General features: G+C 46.8%; 3 protein-coding genes across 3 annotated transcripts in view; all 3 read left to right on the top strand.

The window, feature by feature from the left end:
* Positions 1 to 3,766, top strand: part of KIF13A (kinesin family member 13A) — a 49,638-nt gene extending 45,872 nt beyond the window's left edge. Inside the window, exons 32-33 of the mRNA XM_086608918.1 lie at positions 1,472 to 2,576; positions 3,480 to 3,766. Of these exons, the coding sequence (XP_086465044.1) occupies positions 1,472 to 2,576; positions 3,480 to 3,766 (1,392 nt within the window). The remainder of the gene's footprint in view (positions 1 to 1,471; positions 2,577 to 3,479) is intronic.
* Positions 3,767 to 6,368: 2,602 nt separating this feature from the next.
* Positions 6,369 to 15,628, top strand: SIRT5 (sirtuin 5). Its single transcript, XM_086609003.1, has 9 exons — positions 6,369 to 6,395; positions 6,918 to 7,056; positions 8,277 to 8,410; positions 10,121 to 10,346; positions 12,240 to 12,327; positions 13,286 to 13,339; positions 14,206 to 14,329; positions 15,114 to 15,229; positions 15,553 to 15,628. The coding sequence occupies exons 2-9, from the start codon at positions 6,936 to 6,938 to the stop codon at positions 15,626 to 15,628; spliced, it is 939 nt and encodes a 312-aa protein (XP_086465129.1). The 5' UTR covers positions 6,369 to 6,395; positions 6,918 to 6,935.
* Positions 15,629 to 15,888: 260 nt separating this feature from the next.
* Positions 15,889 to 18,960, top strand: NOL7 (nucleolar protein 7). The gene is made up of 7 exons (XM_086608917.1): positions 15,889 to 16,058; positions 16,151 to 16,211; positions 16,299 to 16,349; positions 17,389 to 17,579; positions 17,868 to 17,989; positions 18,070 to 18,147; positions 18,848 to 18,960. Exons 1-7 carry the CDS (start codon positions 15,889 to 15,891, stop codon positions 18,913 to 18,915), a joined length of 741 nt encoding a protein of 246 aa, XP_086465043.1. The 3' UTR covers positions 18,916 to 18,960.
* The last annotated feature ends 731 nt before the right edge of the window (positions 18,961 to 19,691 follow it).

The following is a 19,691-nucleotide window of genomic DNA, read 5'->3' as shown; positions in this document are numbered from 1 at the left end:
AGGTTTGGACTAAATGACTTCAAGAGGTACCTCCAACCTAAATGATTCTGTGATCGTTCCGACATGTGCAGGCTGAACAAAGCTATTTGCTATGTGTTTGAAGCTTTGTTGTACAGTTATTTGCACAGTCCTTGGTTGTTACAAAGCGTAGGAAACATTTTCAAGAGAATGTTTATCTTAAACTTGATGTATTTGTTCTCAATGCATTGGTCATCTGGCTGAGTATTCTGCTTTTCTTTTTCCATCAACGAGTCATGGCAGGTATCTGAAAGCATCGAACTGCTTTAGATATCACACAGGATCTGCCTTGATCAGTAGTTGAAATCCATGATGCAGATAAAGGAATAGAGAAATAACAGCTGCTTGAGTTCCTCTAAACTTTAAGTTCTTCAGCAGTTTTCATTTTTCTGAAAATATTTCCAGTGGGAATTTGCTGTAAACTAACTTTTATATATATATATGTGTGTACACATAGATACATGTGTGTATATATATATACACACATGGATTTATATGCATATAGATGTATAAATAAATACATGTAGTTATATGAAAAAGGAAGTACTTTAAAAAGCATCCATGTGGAGTCCTGCCTGCAGTATTTTATATTGGGGGAGCAACTCAGCTATGTTGCTGGGTTTTCTTCAGATGCATCTTGACAGACTGAAGTTCCTCAGCTTCAGATGGGCTCTGTGAAAGCCACGTTTGTGGGCTGGTCGCTGTGCATCACCACTTGTTATCAAAGGGAAATTCAGGGAGCTGCGTCCAAATTGTGCCAGATTGATTAGTGTTGATTACTTCCCTCTACACAAGTACATGTTTGAACACAAATGCTTCCTTGAAGATTCTTTGTGATATTTGACCCTTTTGCCTTTACTTCCAAACATTGTGAACATGTTCAGGTGTGATAGCAAGGGGTAAGTGAACTTATTTAGCCTCATTGGTATCAGATTAATAGAAAATCCCATTGTGCAGGATAGTTTTTAATAGTCAATATGTTGATAAATACATAATATTGCTGCTGAGACCCTGTAAGGCCTCTTCCATTCATATTTATGTTTATCTAGGGAGATTGTCAATTAGTTCTATAGAATACCTTCAGTGGGTTTAATGAGTCTAAATTGCGGGAAGAAGTTTATAATACATAGCTTTAAAAACCTGAGTACGATGAAAATATGTAAACCTATAACTTTTTCCTCTTGTGAGCTTTCCTTATGCCAAACTTTAATGCTTTATATTTTCTGAATGACTTAGAATTTCTTTTTATTTTCTAACAATTGAGTAGCTCAGTATAGACAGGATATGTTCCCAGCAGCTCTTTTCAGACGTGTTTTCCATTCTTCAGTTAAAGAATATTAAAGGTATATATTTCTCCACGTTAAGAAAGGCAAAAATCAAAGCAGGTTAGGTTATTTTGAAAATGTTGCTCCTATAGGTTCCTAATCCCATGCAACACTCTCTTCTTTTGCAGGACTCCGAGGAGGAAGACGGTGAGTTGGAGGCCATTAATAAGAAGCTGATAAGTCCACAAAGTTTTCAAAATTTCCGACCTTATGTACCGGAGGAGTTTGCTGACTTCAGTGTTTACAATGCTAGCCTGGAGAACAGGGAATGGTTTTCTTCTAAATCAGACTTCTTGAGTTCACGTGTTCTTGAGAAAGAGGTATCCCGCAGCCCCACCACTAGCAGTATTACTAGTGGCTACTTTTCCCACAGTGCCTCTAACGCTACTCTGTCTGACATGCTTGTTCCCTGTAGTGATAGCACAGACCAGCTAGCCAGTCATATGAAGGAGCTGGACTCTAGCGATCCCTCAGGATCATCTCTTGCACATGATTTAAGACCCTCTTCGAACAAGGAATGTCAAGAGTCAGAAAAGGAGTTGGCGAGAGAAAAGTTACCTGTGTTACCACTGAAACAAAACAGTGCCTTAACGGAACAAGTACCACTGTCCCTTGATGACACTGACAGAGACTCTCAGCAGTTACCCAGAGCTGGATTGTTCTCAGCTTCAGGTTCCTCAGATGGCAAAAATACCTGTCGTACAATTGAATTTTCAGCATGTGAAGCAACAGTTGAGCACACGATGGACATTCTGGAAGATCACTCCTTTACAGAGTTCATGGGTGTCGAAGACGGAAAGGACTTTGACCATTCGGCAGTTCTCCAGTCGTGTTCCCTTGTGTCCTCTCATGGAGCGCGTGCCTCGGAGTTACCCCGAGGCACTGACGAGGAGCAGGGCGCGTGCGTGGGCCCGCTGGGCTCTGCAGCAGCAGCAGGCGACAGGCTTGCAGAGGCTGTGGAAAGCCCTTTGTGTTCTGTACTGGTAAAAGAGACTTCAGACCATGAGACTTATCCTGACGCTTCAGTAGATGATTTTATTGGGAAGGACCACTTGGATGGTTCTGACTGTGAAGAAGGTTCTTCTGCAGATCAAGCCCACGTCCTGCCTAGTTGGGTGGCAGTGGGTGAACAAGTCTGTGTTGGAAGTAATAAGACGGGCACGGTGAGATATGTTGGAACGGTGGATTTTTCAACTGGAATCTGGGTTGGAGTTGAACTAAATGTTCAGCTGGGTAAGACTGAATGTGCTCTGGATTATCCACACAGTTAGCATGATCTGTTTTTAAAGTTAAACTACATTCATATGCTGTTCAGTCTTGGGAAATACCTGTAATTTCGTGTGGGTTTGGAATCTGATGCACCCAGTTCTAGGCTTTCTGTTTATAGGAATACTTTGCTAAGGGTTAGTTTTTAACTGTCATAAAGCCCCGTTCTTCTTGCTTTATGCAGAAAAACGCTTTTGCATGTTATGATAGTTCCCGTTGGCATCCATCTATTTTTATAGATCAGAAAGCAAGCAAAGCCTAAAACTGGCAGATATTTTTTTTGTTTTTAAATCAACATGCATGTTCGTGGGCAGTACTAACAATGGACATGACTTGTCAAATAGGTTTGCTGTCTGTAGCTTTCAGAGATTTCACCCCCTCACTGGGGAAAGCTTAATTATGGAGCACAGATTTTCTTCAACTTCGGTTGGTTGGGGTCAGAAAAAGTCAGTGCTCTGCAAGGGTTGAGAGATTCCTACAGAAACGCTTCAGATGTTTTTAAAAAGATGATGGTTTTAGTAGTTTAATGGATATTAACACTGACACTGGAAGTTTCTTTCACAGCCAAGTTTTAAGCTTTGTAAGCCATTGGTTTTGAGGATATTTTGTTTTGTAAAATGAAGAAACGTTTGACTTTTTAAACTGTTAGTTAACAAAGTAATGTTTTAGGAAATCATCTTTTTGTTCACAATTGAAGCCCTCCTTGCCAGGTTTTGTTCTCCCTAGTGTGTGCTATGCATCTGGTTTCACTCAGCATTGAAAATCTTGGCTATTTAACAGATAGCCAAGGATATTCACACTTCAATGCTACAATTATATGTGCTAATGAAAGTACCAACAATTAATTCTGCGCTTCTATTTCCATTGAAGGGAAGCATGATGGAACTGTGAAAGGCAGAGAGTACTTCCACTGCAAACCACGACACGGTGTCTTTGTTCGTCCTGGGCGCCTCAGCAAAGCACCAGCTTCCACAAGAAAATGGAGTAGCACTTCACGGTCTCAGGCATCTTCCACTTTAGAGAAACGGAGAAGTTCTGTGCTTCAAGGCTCGTCATCCACTCCTAAAACAGGAGGAGAAATCCTCTGCCATTCAGGAGATGCAGCAGCTTCTGCTTTTTCTAGGAAACAGGAGAACAGGAAGTCTTGGATTAACTAAACAGCAGTATTTTTGCACTTACTACACGCATCACTGTGTAGAAAACTTTATGGATTTTTGAAGCTATTGTACATTTTAATCTGTCCATATGGAATGTGTATTCTCTAGAGTCCTTGACTTAATTCTCTAATTTTTTATAAATAATATATATATTATATATATATATGAATGTGTATCTATAGTTTGTCTGCCACTGAGCAGATACAGCTGCACACTAAAATGACAGTTAAAGCTGATCTGTAGATAACTGAGGTACGGGACTATTTGTTACGCAACAACTTGGGAGATATATTTTAAACAACAAAAAATATTTTATTGCGGAAAAATCAGGATGTAAATCCATATTGGGAAAAAAAAGCTACGGTTTGCTGTTCTTAATTACCAAAGAACTTGTTTTAGACTGACACATTCGCTGTTTATATCTTTCTATTGTAAATGTTTTAACTGATAACTTGGTGCCATGTTTCTTTAGTCACTGGGCACCGTGCAGCCTTATGTTCCGTGTTTAAGCACACTGAAATATCCAACTGCTTCGTATTTTTTGTCTTCCTAGAGGCCTGCCACTGTGCTGACTTGGCATTGGGACTGAAATGACAGACAATGCCTGAAGCTGTGTGTCTGACATTTCGTATGTTAACATAAGCCAGCTGGGCGGTTTGACTGCAGAACCAGTATTACTGCAAGGGTGTGAGAGGACAACATTTGAGGGGGGTGGGAGGGTGTTTTTTTGGGTGTAGCAGGGAAATGGGGCAACAAAGAAGTGGTAAATGGATCATGACTGCAAACTTTGCACTTGTTACTTGCTGGTTATTATCAAGATGAAATAGAACCTGCTAAAGTAATTTTAATCTGTAAAGTTTATTTTAATAATGGGAATGATGGAGGGATTTATGTTTGGTGCTCATGAGTTCCTAAGAATGTTGTTCCACATGTAGATACTGTAGACGCCTGTACAAGCGTTCTGGATATTTGTAAAGTAACACGGTAAAAAACGAGTGAAGTGAATGGCTTTCTGTATCCGTTGTTCTTTGTTTCTTAGCAAGTGAATGATTGAGATACCTGGGACCTTACTGAAAAGCTGCTGTTCTTTCTTTGATTGTTGTGTACAGTAAGCGGACTCTCGTATTTTACTATTTACTGTAAAGAACTGTAATTTATATACTGCCATACTGTATTTAATTGGTACAGACCTATTGTGTGTTAGAATACAGACTGTTTACTTGGGATTTAAAAAAAAAAATGTTTTGCTTGTATTTGGTACAATTAGGTTTCATGGTCAAAGAGTAAGTTGTTTCTAGCTGACAGCACTCAGATGCAGAAGTATTTTGTAAAAATGCTGAAGAACGGTATGATTGCAGTGGAAGACTGGATGGTATTAACTTGTTTTAACTCTGACTGGTTCATGCAGTGTTAAGAGGAGAATAGCAGCCGCTGTGGATACACGTTCCTCACCTGCTGCTTTCCCCTTCCTTCACAGGAGAGGGAGCAGAGCTGAGGAACTCCTGCCAGAGAATGGTGTTGTGTGGGTCAAGGGGAGGCAGGACAAGTTCCTGGAAGACAGACAAGATGGACTCATTGCTAAATATGTAAAAGCTTCAGCTGAGCACAACACAGTTGGCAGCTGGGAGGGTAGTGTGCTTGGGGCCGGGGGGGGGGGGGGGGGGGGGTGAAAGCAAGGGGTGCAAAGTTCCGTGTACTTGCCCTTGGCAGCATTTGGCTCCTCTGAGACAGGATTCTGACATGTGAATTGATTTTGGTGAAAAGAACATCTTTGTGGAACACTTCATACTTCTGGTGTCCTAACTTCCCATTAGCTTTGCTCTTGCTGCATTATTGATACTGCTGCTGGAGGAAATTACCATGATAGAAAAAAAGCTCTCTTTATTCAGAAGCATTTGATCAGGCACAGATGATCGTGGAACACTGCCAGGTACATACACGCAACACCACTGTCTTCAAGTTAATTTTAGGTGTCACTTTAGTCTTTTTAGAATGCTTTTTAGAAAATAGAGCAGCGCACAGGAGTTTCCTCAGTGAATGTCTTAAAGGCTGAATCTCAGGCTGATGCCGTTGGAAAAGCATCCAGCTTCTGAGCCGTGCTGGGGTGCAGTGTAATTAATAGATATTCCTTCTGGAAGTTACATGAGACGTCAAAGTAGGGAAAGCTCATCGTTGGCCTCCGGCTCCATCCATCCCCTCTTACCTCACCACCACCTCCAGCCTGGCGGGAGCACCGCGACCCGTTCACCCGGGGCGGAGCTCAGCGAGGGCCGGCCCCACCGCAGCGCCGGGGCGGGACGTGCGGAGCCGCACGCCTCGGCCTCAGCGCCGCGCAGCCGCCGCCGGTGTCGTCCCCCCTCCCCGGCTGCGGTAAGTACCCCCGGCGGGGCGCGAACCCGCGGTCCCGGGGGCTTCTCTGAGGGTCTGGGAGCCGCGCGGGAAAACGGAGCCGCGCTGAGGGGAGAGGCGGAACCGCGGGGGAGAACGGAGTCTCGCTGAGGGGGGAGGCGGCGGCGAACGCCGCCGCCTCCCCCCTCAGCGAGACTCCGTTCTCCCGCCCGGTTCCCCTTCGCCCTTCTGCAGGCGGGCGGCTGCACGTAGGCTTCGTCCCGGAACGACCCCTCCTCGCGTGAGTTTCAATTTATGAGGCGAATATTTCGTGCCTTGGCGATTCGGGCGGAACGGTCTCTCTGATTCGTGAGTGGAAGTGAAAGCGGACAAAAGCGGTCATCCCGGTTCGGGGGCTGGGATTTTGGGATGTCTGTGTTTTGCAGCGCAGGGACTGGTGGAGGGGGGGGGGGGGGGAGTTGAAGGCGCTGCCATAGCCTTCATCGTCAAAAGGGAGCGAGAGCAGCCCTGTTAAATCTCATGGAATGTTTTATCCTCTCGTCAAGCAGAAATACCGTGGTGGTGAATGCCTCCGAAACGTAAAAGTATTTGGCTGAGTGATGTTCAGGAGAAAAACCATGGATAAACTTTATACCTGGTTCTTTACGGAGAGTGGAGGTTGTCCCTGCCCATGGCAGGGGGGTTGGAACTAGATGATCTTCGAGGTCCCTTCCAACCCAAACCGTTCTGTAATTCCTTACAGGGAGCTTGCAGAAATACGCTCCCTAAACTGATCACTTGTGTTTCATTAATTTTTTCTCAGGTGAAGCCCTTGCGAGGGATGCTGATGAGTCTCTTCCAATTTACTGCTAGAAGGTTGGTTTCCCAAGCATATTGTGGACTTAAGGCTTCTTCTTCAAAGAAACAGAAGTTTTGCTTGGAAATGGCTCGTCCTAGTTCAAGTAAGACATCTATTTGTTTCCTTTAGTACCCCAGACAGGTGTGTAAGCTAGATTTGAAGTTGTAGAAGGTTTCGTGTAAGGGGTGGAAGCTGTAGTTTAATTCGAAACGTGTAGAAGAGCGTGAAGTTGATTTTTTTTTTTTTTTTTTCAGCTGCTAGACTTTTATCTTCTATGGATAGTTTCAAAAACCCTCGCATGGTGGCAGTTAGTGTGGTTGCCTGGTGATTTGTTTTTAGTATTTATAATTTATGCACATAACCGTATGCTAATTAATTGCATTTCCTTTTCCTAATCCTAATGGGTAATAAAACTCAATCCTCATTTCTTTGTATAAGAGCTATGGAGGGTCTTGAGCATTCGTAACAAGTTGAGAGCAGGGTACTGAGTAACCCCAGGAGCCTGGTTCAGTCTAATAGTAGTATCGTCTTTTTGCTTGTTTGGGGGCTTTTTGGGTTTGTTTTTTTAATTTGAGGATGTGTTTTAATTGGAGAACTGCGCACAGAACTTCACAGGTGTAATAGTGAAAGCCCTAGAGGTGCACCTGCTTTTTCTGCTGTCTTGAGCATCAGTGTTTGGCTGCTGTTGGAGACTGAAGACCAGACTAGGGGCTCCCCCGTACAAGAGAGTACTTTAGCTAACCTGTTCTATTTTAATCTTGTTTTTAGAGAAATGCAAAGGAAATTTCATATTTTTCCCAAGTTACCTTACCATGCAGAGAAAAACAGAGGGAATATACGTTCAAAAGTAGAACGTACAATTGCAAACCTAGAAAACGGGCAAGATGCCTCAGAGAAAATGGATTTTCCCAAATTACCTTAATTTTGTAACTAAATGTAAATGTTTTCCATCTCAGGATTTTACCTTGGAATTAGGAAGCAAACTCTTCTGGGGTGTTGGTGGCAGCAGTTGTTAATCGTGGCAGCATCTAGTATGGGGTTTTAGTTTAAGGCTCTGCCTTTCAAATATTGGGTATGTTCGTAGTTTAATACATGTTGCCCTACTGGGCTTGCTCATATGTGTCTTAAGGACCTCCAGGAATTGCCCTTCAAATTCCAACATACGGAAGCTCAGAAACAAATCAGTATTCTGAAATTGAAGTCATGGGAGATGTGTGTGGAAGCCATTTCTGGATGCCGAAGTTTGCCAGCACTGTATGTATTGCCTCTTACATAAAAGTATAGGTGTTTGAGCAGCTGTTCGTTTTCCCACCCCACACACAGATATGGCGGATTTTCGAGAAGTGTTTGCCAAAGCGAAGCATATAGCCATTATCACGGGAGCCGGTGTTAGTGCGGAGAGTGGAGTTCCTACCTTCAGAGGGGCTGGAGGCTTCTGGAGAAAGTGGCAAGCCCAGGTACGTACTGGTGGCACGTGTCTGCGCAGCTGTGCTTCTCAGTCCGTCAAGTAGGTGAGCGGGAAGAGACGGAAGCAGCAGGGTACCTTAGAGGGTTATGGTATGGCAGGGAGAGCAGCCGTGTCTGCAGCTCTTCTTCGTGCCCTGGGGGAGGCAGCCTGGTGCAGCTGCAGCTTCTTTTATGTTGTTTGGGTTATGGGCTGTTTGGGAAAAACAGCGTTTTTGCAGACAGCTCTGGGTTTTTCTACTGTCCCTGTTTTCTTGCTGCCTTGCAGCTTAGCTGTTCGCTCCTCTTTTGACACCCTCACTGTGTTCCTACCTCATGGGGTGTTTCCTGTTTTAAACTCTTAAGAACCTTTTACCAAAATAACAAAGGACAGAGCTGACAATACCGACTAGTTGTTTTTAGTCTTGGTTTCCTCATAATACTCTTTAAAAAACATTTTAGGATTTTTTTTGTTGTTTGGGGACAGAGTTCTTCACAGTCTTTAACTCTCCCACAAGCTCTGTCTGTCTTGCTGGTGTGATCTTGCCGGTGTTGGGAGCCACTGGGGTGGGAGAGGACGTGGAAGCCAGGCACTGCGGGGTGGAGTGATGCAATGGAGAGCACCAAAATACATTGAGTTGTATAGGTGCCTTATGGGTCTGATCCTGTGTGGTGCTGCAGGCGTTTCAAGTAATCGTTACACTGTCAGTAGCTGCTACCCCAAACACTGCAGTCACATTTGCTTTCTTTATGTTTTCTTTCTTTGCTTTCTACAACCCGTAGTAGAAAGATGTTCAGGAGAAAAACCATGGATAACCTTTATACCTGGTTCTTTACGGAGAGTGGAGGGTTTCCCTGCCCATGGCAGGGGGTTGGAACTAGATGATCTTTGAAGTCCCTTCCAACCCAAACCATTCTATGTTTTTTAATGATAGCATTCATTAAGGATTTGTTGTAAGTTAAAAAGGGGTCAAAGAGATGAGGTTTTAGAGATGGTTTGAATCTAAAGGTGCGTTTTTTCTTTCAGTGACTATGAATTCACATGTGTGTATAAATGCCTGGTCCTTCTGCATCAGAAAGTTTTTATTCAACGTTTTTGTATCAGTAGAAAAGGGCATTGAAGCTGCATACTGAACTACTCTTTGTTTTAAAAAAGGCAAACTTAAAGTTAGTGTGAAAAGTATAGTTTAGATTTTACAGGCACATAAAGACAGGACGTTAGACTTGGGTTTTGACAATGCATGTAATTTGGCTTGTGTTACACTTCAATTAAGGCAGAAAAGAAATTGCTGGCAAAGGAAATATATCCCTTTCTATGTTCCTTATCTATAGCCTATATGCTGAGTTTTATAGCTGCTGTGGAAAAGAGAGTTTTGCATGCCAAAAATTGCGTGCATTGACATATCTCATCTTCCTTTGTGCTGTACTAAACTCCTAATAGTTTCGTAGGGCAGCACAGAATAAGGTCCGAGCGTACTACATAAAACCAGGTACTGCACTATTGACATCAGCTACTTCCTCATTCGATAAGATACTTTGACTTGTCATCCTCGTAAGGGCCATCGAGCTATATTCTTGTCAGCTGCCTCTGGGTATAGACAATCTGCTTTTGATTATCTCGTTATGCTGGTAGCAGTGTAAATGGCAGTGTGTTAGCAGGCTTCATCTGGGAGGGGATTTTGTTGCCTTGTTGCTGGTAGAATGAATTCTTCTGTCTTTTCCAGGAGTTGGCTACACCAGAGGCTTTTGCGCGAAACCCTTCTCGCGTATGGGAGTTTTACCACTACCGCCGGGAAGTGATGTTGAGTAAACACCCAAATGCTGCACACATCGCCATCGCAGAGTGCGAACGGAGACTGAGCAAGCAAGGAAGGAGCGTCGTGGTCATTACTCAGAATATTGATGAGCTCCACAGAAAGGCGGGCACAAAGCACCTCTTAGAAATTCATGGTAAGAATCAGCTTACCTGTCTGCTACAGGCCAATAAACTCGTGGGGAGAAGAAAGTGCAGGATAAGTACTGGAAGAAAAGAAGTTTGTCTTTAAAATTACAATAACGAGGGCTGGAACACCTCTGCTATGGAGACAGGCTGAGAGAGTTGGGCTGTTCAGCCTGGAGAAGGCTCCGGGATGATCTTATTGCAGCCTTCCAGTACTTAAAGGGGCCTACAGGAAAGCTGGAGAGGGACTTTTTACAAGGGCGTGTAGTGATAGGACAAGGGGCAATGGATTTAAACTGAAAGAGGGGAGATTTAGATTGGATATAAGGAAGAAGTTTTTCACTCAGAGGGTGGTGAGGCAGTGGAACAGGTTGCCCAGAGAAGTTGTGGCTGCCCCATCCCTGGAAGTGTTCAAGGCCAGGTTGGATGAGGCTTTGGGCAACTTGGTGTAGTGGAGGGTTTCCCTGCCCATGCCAGGGGGGTTGGAACTAGATGATCTTTGAGGTCCCTTCCAACCCAAACCGTTCTGTGATTCTATGATTCTACGTTGGATACTTCATGGCCTCCCTTTATTTCTCATCTTCTTTTCTTAATTGATTCTGACTGTACACAGGAACTGGTTCTCCCTTCCCTCTTGCTTAGTTTTGCCTCACATCCACCTGAATACCTCTGGATAGGGATGCTTGGCTGATTTCACTGAGAAAAGGGAAAAGAATCCATTGATGACTTCTGCTGTGTGGTAGCGGTGGTGCCACACTGATATTGCCACCAATAGAAGGTGTATTGGCAAGACTGGTCTCGCCAGCCCTGGTGCTTTCTGCTCTGCTACCTGCTGCTTTCCCTCTGTCCTGTCCTGTCCTGTCCAAGACCTACCCGTGCGGTCCTTGGCCACAAGAGGAAAAAGGGGCTGGAGAAGATGAGATTCCCTTACCCTTCTCTCCTACACCCAGTGGCACTCCCCCTCTCTCCCCTATAGTTAGTGGCATTCCTCGCTCCCGCCCTCTCTCCAGCAGAGTCCATAGGAGCACAACGCAGGTGCATTGCCTGAGGGTCAGTGGGGCTTTTGGATCTGATGAAATACGCTACAGGAGTGGAGAAAATGGAGGGTGAGGAAGCCCTTCTCCATCCTGTGAGATGCCTTCACTCCGCAGGCCCTGCTGCAGAGTGAACGCCTCCTGGGACAGTCCCATCCTCCAGCACTGTGATGCTTTAAATGGAATTTACTTTGTGGTCTGGACACAGGCAACCTGCATGAATTGTTTTGCAGTTGTGGATCCAAGGACAAAGCCTTGGGTACAGTTTAATTTTAGTCTTAGCCTGTACAAAATATAAACCATTTTAAACTCTCGGTAATGCTGCGCATCTCTAAAGCACGTTACTAACGCTACAAAAGTCTTGGGGTTGGGGAGATTTGCTTAAAACAAAGCAGTGTTTAACAGCGTATCTTTTTTGAAGAAAATGTTTCTGATTTAAGCGGAGAAGCAATAAGCAGAAATCATCTCCCTCAGTGGTATTTTAAATGATCTTCCTCTGCAATACTGTTACGAAGCTACGTATTACTGAAGAGGGGAGGTAGATCAAGGTGACAAATCGTGGCTTAGAGGGGCTGTTGCTGCTGTTCCCTGCGGCCTTCCAGCTGAAAGGGCTGTGCCTGTCGTTGCTGGGCCCAGTCTGTGCTCAGCTGGGAAGCTGGTCACCCTGGGCTGCTGAACAAAAGCGTGTGTACGCGCTGTGTAAATAGCGCTGCCGGGTTCCACACTTGGCTGTTATGTCCATGTAGTAAGCCACCCACAAGGCATGGCCTTCAAATGGAGGCCACCCGGGGTAAACACAACCATTTGTTTGTGCAGCCGTCCCTCAGAGCACCCGCGTGATCCCTGATGTTTTCCCTTTGTGCGTTTCAGGTAGTTTATTTAAAACGCGATGCACCAACTGCGGAAACGTGGCTGCGAATTACAAGAGCCCCATATGCCCCGCACTGGGTGGGAAGGGGTAAGACGTCTGCCTTGTAAACGCTCTGTATTTTCTGCTCTGTCTGCTGTTCAACAGAAAAGGAGCTGTTTTAGGAGCGTACAGGAGCTTTGGCCGACCAACTCGTTTTCCTTTAGTAGTATTAATGCTTAAATTTGACACGGCTGTTTTGAAACACGAGTATGCACTTTGGTAACTTCGGTGAGAACCGATGATACAGTAAGTCCTGTGAATGAGTAACTGTTAACCTCTGAGGTAGCACAACGTTATACGTGGTTTAGTTAGAACCATTCAGATAGTCTAAAACTCTCATATTGCACATCAACTAATTGAACTCTTTGGGAATGCGTGTTTACTCACGTCCTCTTCACCTTCCAGGTTTTTAATTAAATTGGGTGCTTATTCCTTAAACTGGACTGTCATCGCTTGACGCATGGATTGTCCTCTTCTGCATCTCTTGAACACCTAGTAGCTTTTGTCCTTCAGCTGGACAATAAGATTCTCATGATTACAGGTCTCAGAATACAGATATGTGAAACAATCAAGAGGGAAAAATCAGTTCCCAGGATTTCTGCTACCTAAAAAGTTGCAGAAAAATCTTTCAGCCTCCTTTTTCTAGCCCTCTTCTTTCTTTCACCATTAAAAAAAAAAAGGGGGTGGAAGGACCAGAAAGGCTTATGCTCATAGATTTTTAAGTTTTTTTCCCTGTGCGTTTCACCAGATCTTTAGATAGCTACATAAACATTTGTTGTGCCTCTGACAGACTCTGACCAGCTTATTCCAGCTTCTTAGCTCTGGGATGATTCTGGACAAATGCCTGCCTGCCCTGTATGTGCTCTTCTAGGGTCATAGTAGGTGTTGAAGTTGGCTGAAGTTGCAAAGATTCCTTGATTGGAGAATGTCCTTCAGAGTTCTAAGTTTTTATTAGATAAAGTGAACTTTGTATGATTGAATATGTATTTCAATTTTGTAATTTCAGGGCTCCAGATCCTGAAACAGAAGACGCCGTGATTCCAGTTGAAGACCTCCCTCAGTATGTATCAACTGCTTTGTTTCTTGCTGTTACCTCCTCACACTTTGTGCATCTCCAATGCTTATATTACTGTTCATGTACCTTTGGAAGGACATGGAAACGTTCTACAGGAGAAAAAGGCATGGGGCTTTGCCCCAAAGAACTAAAGTTACAGGGGACAGCAGACGACAGGAGCATGTACTAGAAGTTCACCGTGATGCTAAAGAGATCACATGCTTGTGTACTTGAGCATCAAGTCTAAGTGCTACACAGTAAATGTTTTATCACTTTGCAGGTGCAAAGTTGCTACTGTTAGTCTGGAATAGTGTGGTGGGGTCCAGCCACGGCGTAGTCCCTTGCAGGCGTTAAATGTGCCACAGTGCTTTTTTGTAGTGGCTGAAGCTTTGCCTTAGCTAGTTGCAGGAGGAAGAAGCCACTGTATTTTCCATCTAGTTCCTAAGGAAAATAGGCTGATGTGATGTTTCTGCTTTACAGTTCACTTTCTCTTTAAAAACTTGTTGGGCAGTTGGTTAAAGTTGATGGAAGCAGAGCTCTGTAGCCCATACTATGTTTTTAAGTTTCACACATTTCAGGAGCTGACTAAAGGAAAGACATGATTAAGTATCTGAGTTGAAAAACTGTTCAGCAACCTGTTCTGTGTGACCAGGCAGCACATCTGTGCTTCCAACGCGCATGTAGCGTGGCATCAGCTGCCTTCTGTCCAGCACATGGGAGAGGAAGGTTTGGGGATGGCTGTGAAGGAGAAGGGAGGAAGAGTGAGGGCAGGTAGGAGATGTCCAAACAAGAACAAAAACTGCTTTGCTGTTCTGCAGGCTGAAGTCTCCACATCAGCAGCGTAATGTTGTCACTTTGTGATTTCTGAACAGGTGTGAGGAGGACGGCTGCAATGGGCTCCTCCGTCCCCATGTCGTGTGGTTTGGTGAAACCCTGGATCCTGGCATTCTCACAGAGGTCGAGAAGGAGCTTGAGATATGTGACCTGTGCTTGGTAGTGAGTGCTGCTTTTGTTGCCTAGCCTCTTCGCCAACAGGGAAGCCATGCTGACCAGGTTGCACCTCCTGGGTAAAGGCCCCTGAAGGACTCTCTAGTGCCAAGTGTCAAACATTAAGACCACGAAGTTTGAAAACGTGCTCTACTGCTCAGAAGTTAACAGGTTCAGCACGTGTGCATCTCGCTCAGCTGGCACCTGCAGCCTGCATTTAGCGTACGTGGGTGTCAGAGGCTTGCTAATATTGTTCAGCTGTTGAAGTCCTCAAAGAGTGAAAAATATGATTATTTTGATGATCAGTCTAAAAAAAAAGTGACAGAATGTTGTAAGAAGGCAGCTAGCTCTTATCATGTGCTGCTTTTTTTGCAAGGTTGTTAACGTGCCACGTAGCTTCCAGATCACCAACCAAAGCACTTGCTCAGAATATCGCGTACCCTTCACAGAATGATCTCAACTAACAGAAGGAACGTCTTGTTTTGTTTTCCTGAAGGCAAAGTCTGCCACTTTGTGTTTCTGAGATTATTTTTTCATCTACAGTTATAATCCACAAATAGGCTTCTGTGGGTCGCATCAGAGAAACCATTCCTGATTCTTACACCGTGTTAAACAGCTACATATGCAGTGGCACTAAATAGATTGATCTGGTTTCACTTCTGCAGGGATCTTCCACGCTTCAGTGGTTTTGCAGGTCCAGTGTTCTGAGAAGGGCCCTGACCTTGTTGGGCTGGTTTGTTTCTGTCTAACTACTGACCTGTCTCACTGGTGGTTTCTCGCCCTGTCTCTGCAGGTCGGGACCTCCTCCGTGGTGTACCCTGCCGCTATGTTTGCCCCTCAGGTGTCTGCCAGAGGAGTGCCAGTTGCAGAATTTAACATGGAAGCCACTCCTGCTACAAACAGATTCAGGTAAAGCTGTTCGGTCTTAAACCAGCAACTTTTATGCTCAGTGCCTTCATTTTGCCAAAACGTTTAGAGAATCCTTAAACAATCACCTGTTTTTTACCCCAGTGCTTCAGGAATTCTGTTTTCTGTAATAAGTTAGAAAAGATGACTGTTCTTCCTTGCTGGAATTACCTTACGCTGGCGACACACCGTGTTTTTTTCCGTGTGAAGCTGAGCCCCCTCCCCGGGGCAGGGCCCACCGGCGGGCCCGCGGCGCTCGGGCACTGCCCGCTGGCGGCAGCGTGCCCCGCTGCTGCCCGCCCCTTCACCCGGCTGCTTCCTTCCAGGTTCCACTTCCCGGGGCCCTGTGGGACCACTCTGCCGCCGGCACTGGCCCGCCACGAGACGGAGATCATCTCCTGAGCAGCGCGGAACGGCCGCCGAGGGACCGACCGCAGGGCGGGGCGGGGGAGAGGAGGCGGCGGGTCTGTCCCCTGCCGCGCTGCCCACGGCAATAAAGGGCGGGCGGGCGGCCCGGGCCCCGCCGCCACCGACAGCCGCTTTCCGGCGTCCTCTGTCCGCGCGGGGGGCGGTGCCGCGCCGGGGCGGGGTGCGCGTGCGCGGCGGAGCGCTTCCGGAGCGGGGGTGAGGCGCGCGGCGTGAGGGCGGCGATGGCGGCGGCGATGGCGCGGCGGCAGGCGGCGGCCGCGGGGAAGCGCGGGCTGCCCGCCGCGGCCCTCAGCGCGCCCTGCTCGGAGGACGAGGCGGACGGGGCCCCGGAGGAGGTGTCCTTCGGCGCGGCGAGGGAGGCGGCCGAGGCCGAGCGGAGGCTGGCGGGGGAAGCGGCCCGCAGGTACGCGCGCCCCTCGCTGCCGGCGCGTTCTGCCCCGCGGGCGGGCGGCCGCGCTGACGGTGCTTCTCCCGTCCCCTCTCCCGTCCCCGCAGGCACCGGGAGCTGCTGAAGGAGAAGCGGCGGCGGCGCCAGCAGTTGTTCGCGGAGCAGAAGGTACGGCGCGCCCCCGGCCCCGCCCGCAGCGCAGCCCCCGCCGGGCCGGCGGCGCCCCCGCCGCGCTGACCGCGCTTTCCCCCGCAGGAACGGAAGCTGCTGCCCGGGGCCGTGCTGCAGGAGCTGGCGGCCGCGCCGCCCGCGCGGTGAGGGGGCGGCGGGGGGCGGCGGGCGGTGTGGCGGGTCCCAATGAGCCCCTCCGGCGCGGGGGGAGCGGGGCTCGGGCTCGGGCTCTGCTCCGCGCCGTCTGACCGCTCAGAACGTTCCGCCGTGCGGCTGTGAGCGAACGAAGGGGGCGCGAACCGGAGCAGTAACCTGTCACCTTCTCCGCAGAGCCGGCGGGCCGGCGGCGGGCGCTGCCCCAGGTACGGCACTGACCCGCGCGGGACCCTGCGCCCGCCTCCGCGTCGTGCCAGCGAGGGGGGGGGGGCGGTGCTGTGGCACGGAGACCTTTTGAAACATGAGCGGGTGGGCACGTCGTCTGTTGCCAAGGAACAATAGCGGAGGGGACAAAAAAACGTAGCAGCCGCGTTTTATCTGATTCTTGCGCTTTTTCACAAAAGTTGTTTGCTATACAGTGATTTCGGTTAAAATAACCCGAGGTGCTTAGGAAATAACAGGAAGGTGTTAAAGCAAGGATTACTAGAGGGAGATTAATACTTTGCATTCGTTTTAAGTTAGAAAGGCTGCTCCTGGATGGAGTTGTTAATCTCCTTGATACTTTACATATGATTTAATAACTTCTGCAAAGCACTTTAAAAAGGGTTGTGTGTTTTGTTTTAAACTATTCTCTCATCCATACCTCACACAATTATATAGCTGCATGGTGTAACTGCAACTTTTTCTTCCTTTTATTCTTGTTTTGAAAAAGCTCTGTTGGCATAGATACAAGGTCAGGATGCTGCTCTGAATACTCAGTCTCCATAGTACTTATTTAACAGCAAGAATGAAGGCACAGCTGGACTCCCCTCTGCGCGTTCCTCCTAGCTGTTGTGTTGTACTGAATTTTCCAGTGATTAATCCCGTTTTTATGTTGTCTATGCCAAGGAAGGGGAAGGCTGGCTAATGGTGCTTCAGGTGGCTTCTCTGAGGGCAGTGCTTTCTAGCTCTTACTAGTCAGAACTTCTGAAAAATGCCTCTTGGAGATTACTAAAGACATCCTATTTTTCACAGCTGAACTGGTGTTTCTGTCCTGTTCCTCTTTCACCAACAGCTCTTGATTCATCGCATTTGGGATTTTTTTCCTGTTAAATTTACTTTAGGTAAATGCCGTGGCGGTGGGGCTGTGAAGCAGAGACAGGGACAAGGCCAGAGACGAGGCCAGGCCCAAAGGCGGGTGAAGAAAGACAAGCAAAGAAAAGGTGCCAGGTACGCCGGGAGAAGAGGATCCAGGGTGCCTGTCCCCCTGTGGTGGCACTGCTTCTTGGCACTGCCCACTCGGGGAGGGGGCATGGCAGCAGCTGTTCTGTACTGTTACAGCTGTACTCTCTTCGTGTGAGGCACACGATGACAGGTCGAGTCTCATGGTCCAATTATTTTTTTTAATGCTGCTACAAAGCTTGGCTGACCATCAGCAGCAGCACCTGTTCCACTCGAGCAGCGAAGCACGAACTAGTGTGCCTGTTGTCCTGGGTTTAAATCTCTGTCTCTAACTAGGTCAAAAGGAAACTACACAGCTGTGTGCTTAAAAGAGCAGGGTTTAACAGGCCTCCACCAGCAGCTTGCCAGAGACTTCTTAAATGCTCAGCTCTATGGACCAGATGCCAACCGGGCACAGGGTAAGCAGTTCTCCTTGGGTGGATCTGCAGCTAGATTTATCTGTGTTAAACTTAGTAATTAACACTTATCTCTGTTTCAGCAAATGAATTTTTTTCCCTTGAAAATAAGAAAAACCCCGTTAAAAAAGCTGCAGTTCAGTTTGTGGACAAATCTTGGGGTGAGTTTAAAAAGTCAAAGTACACACTACTTTATGAGGCACATATGGTGTAAAGTACATTTTCTTAAAAAAAAAAAAAGCTTTCCCATGTTAGAGGGCTGTAGCTTGCTACCTTCTAAGTCAGAGAATGGACAGTAAGGGAAGGGCAGCAGGGCACTACAGCCTGAGTGGGTTGAGACAGAACATGGAAAAATTACTTCCAGTTTTGGTACATTAGGAACCAGCCTCTGGGCCTAGAGCCGTGTTTACTTGTTGAAATAAATCCTTTACTAATTGTCGTTTCAGCCTACCCCAGAATTTCTGTGAGCAAAGAGAAATAGCACCTATTTCTTTTCTCACAAAGTGGCATTACAGAAATGAATGGGGAGACTCCCACACACTCCCCAGTCACACAGACACCCTCCCTGAGGCTCAGGAATGCTACAGGCCAAAGTTCCTGCGCCTCCACAGGCAGAGCCTGCTTTTCAGTTGTGCTCTGGAAGTGCCCTACTTCTGAAGGAGACTGGCACAAGGTGGTCAGTGTATGCCCTGGCCAGTGGAAGCCACTGGTTGTACAGGAACTGCGATAGGAAGTTCATCAGTTTTCCAGTCAGCTCTGCTGTTGTGAAATGCTGCAGCAATCAATGGATTACTGCTGCTCCAGCAGGTGGGCTGCAAAAATAGTAACTAACCACCTTTTTTTTTTTTTTTTCTTTTTAAGGGCAAGAGAAAAAGCAAAGAGCAGCGAGGTTTAAAAAACGTTGGCTCTCAGCACAGATTAAAATTTGAGTATGAAGACTGCTTTTTCACAAGATGCAGTTAAGGACTTTCAGTGAAAGTCTCTCACCACAACAGAGGCTTTTTTTCCCTGCTGCTCCATCGAGACGCCTTTCAGCTCCAGCCAACAGCCACAAGAAGGCTCTAACCTTGACAGAGCTGTGCCCGAACTGTCTTCCCCCTCTCTTCCCTCCCCCTTTCGGCAGTGGTTGGGAAGCCAAGAACAGCTGGGCCGGGGCAGTGACTGAGTATCCCTAATGCTGATGTAGAACAGCTGGTGTTACACCAGGCTTGTAAAGCTGGGCACTGCTCCAGGAGGCAGCTCCTTTGCAGAAAATAAAGATGAGCCATGTTGTACTTGCTGTTCTCAATGCTCCATTTCTTACAACAAATCAGTTACTCCTGCTTCTTCAGTTGCTTGCATCTCTACAGAAAGGCTGTATCCTAATTCCAGAATCAGTAAGTCCATTCACACAGCAGGCACATCTCTTGTCCAGCCTGATGATGACTTTCACAGAACAAGGTTGTTTTTCCCCATCTTCAGGGAGGGCTGATGTTTCCCTCGCGCGCCCTGCTAACTCAGCTTGACTTGCTTCATGGCACAACCACAGTAAGCCCTGAACTTCTGACAGCCCTGATGCAGCCAAGTGGCACCCTGGTCCTACCAGCGCGCCACCCTGCTCAGTGAATTCACGGGTCTACCCCAGAACCACTGCATTAGGATGCAACTCCAGAACCAAGGGAACGTAGCGTACGAGTCCGTGCTACCGTGTATGTAGAATTGAGAT

This window comes from Tauraco erythrolophus, chromosome 3 (genome assembly GCF_009769465.1).
Source record: "Tauraco erythrolophus isolate bTauEry1 chromosome 3, bTauEry1.pri, whole genome shotgun sequence".
In the NCBI taxonomy this organism is placed as follows: Eukaryota; Metazoa; Chordata; class Aves; order Musophagiformes; family Musophagidae; genus Tauraco; species Tauraco erythrolophus.
Note: the sequence above shows the minus strand (reverse complement) of the source record. Positions and strands in the feature narration are given on the sequence as shown.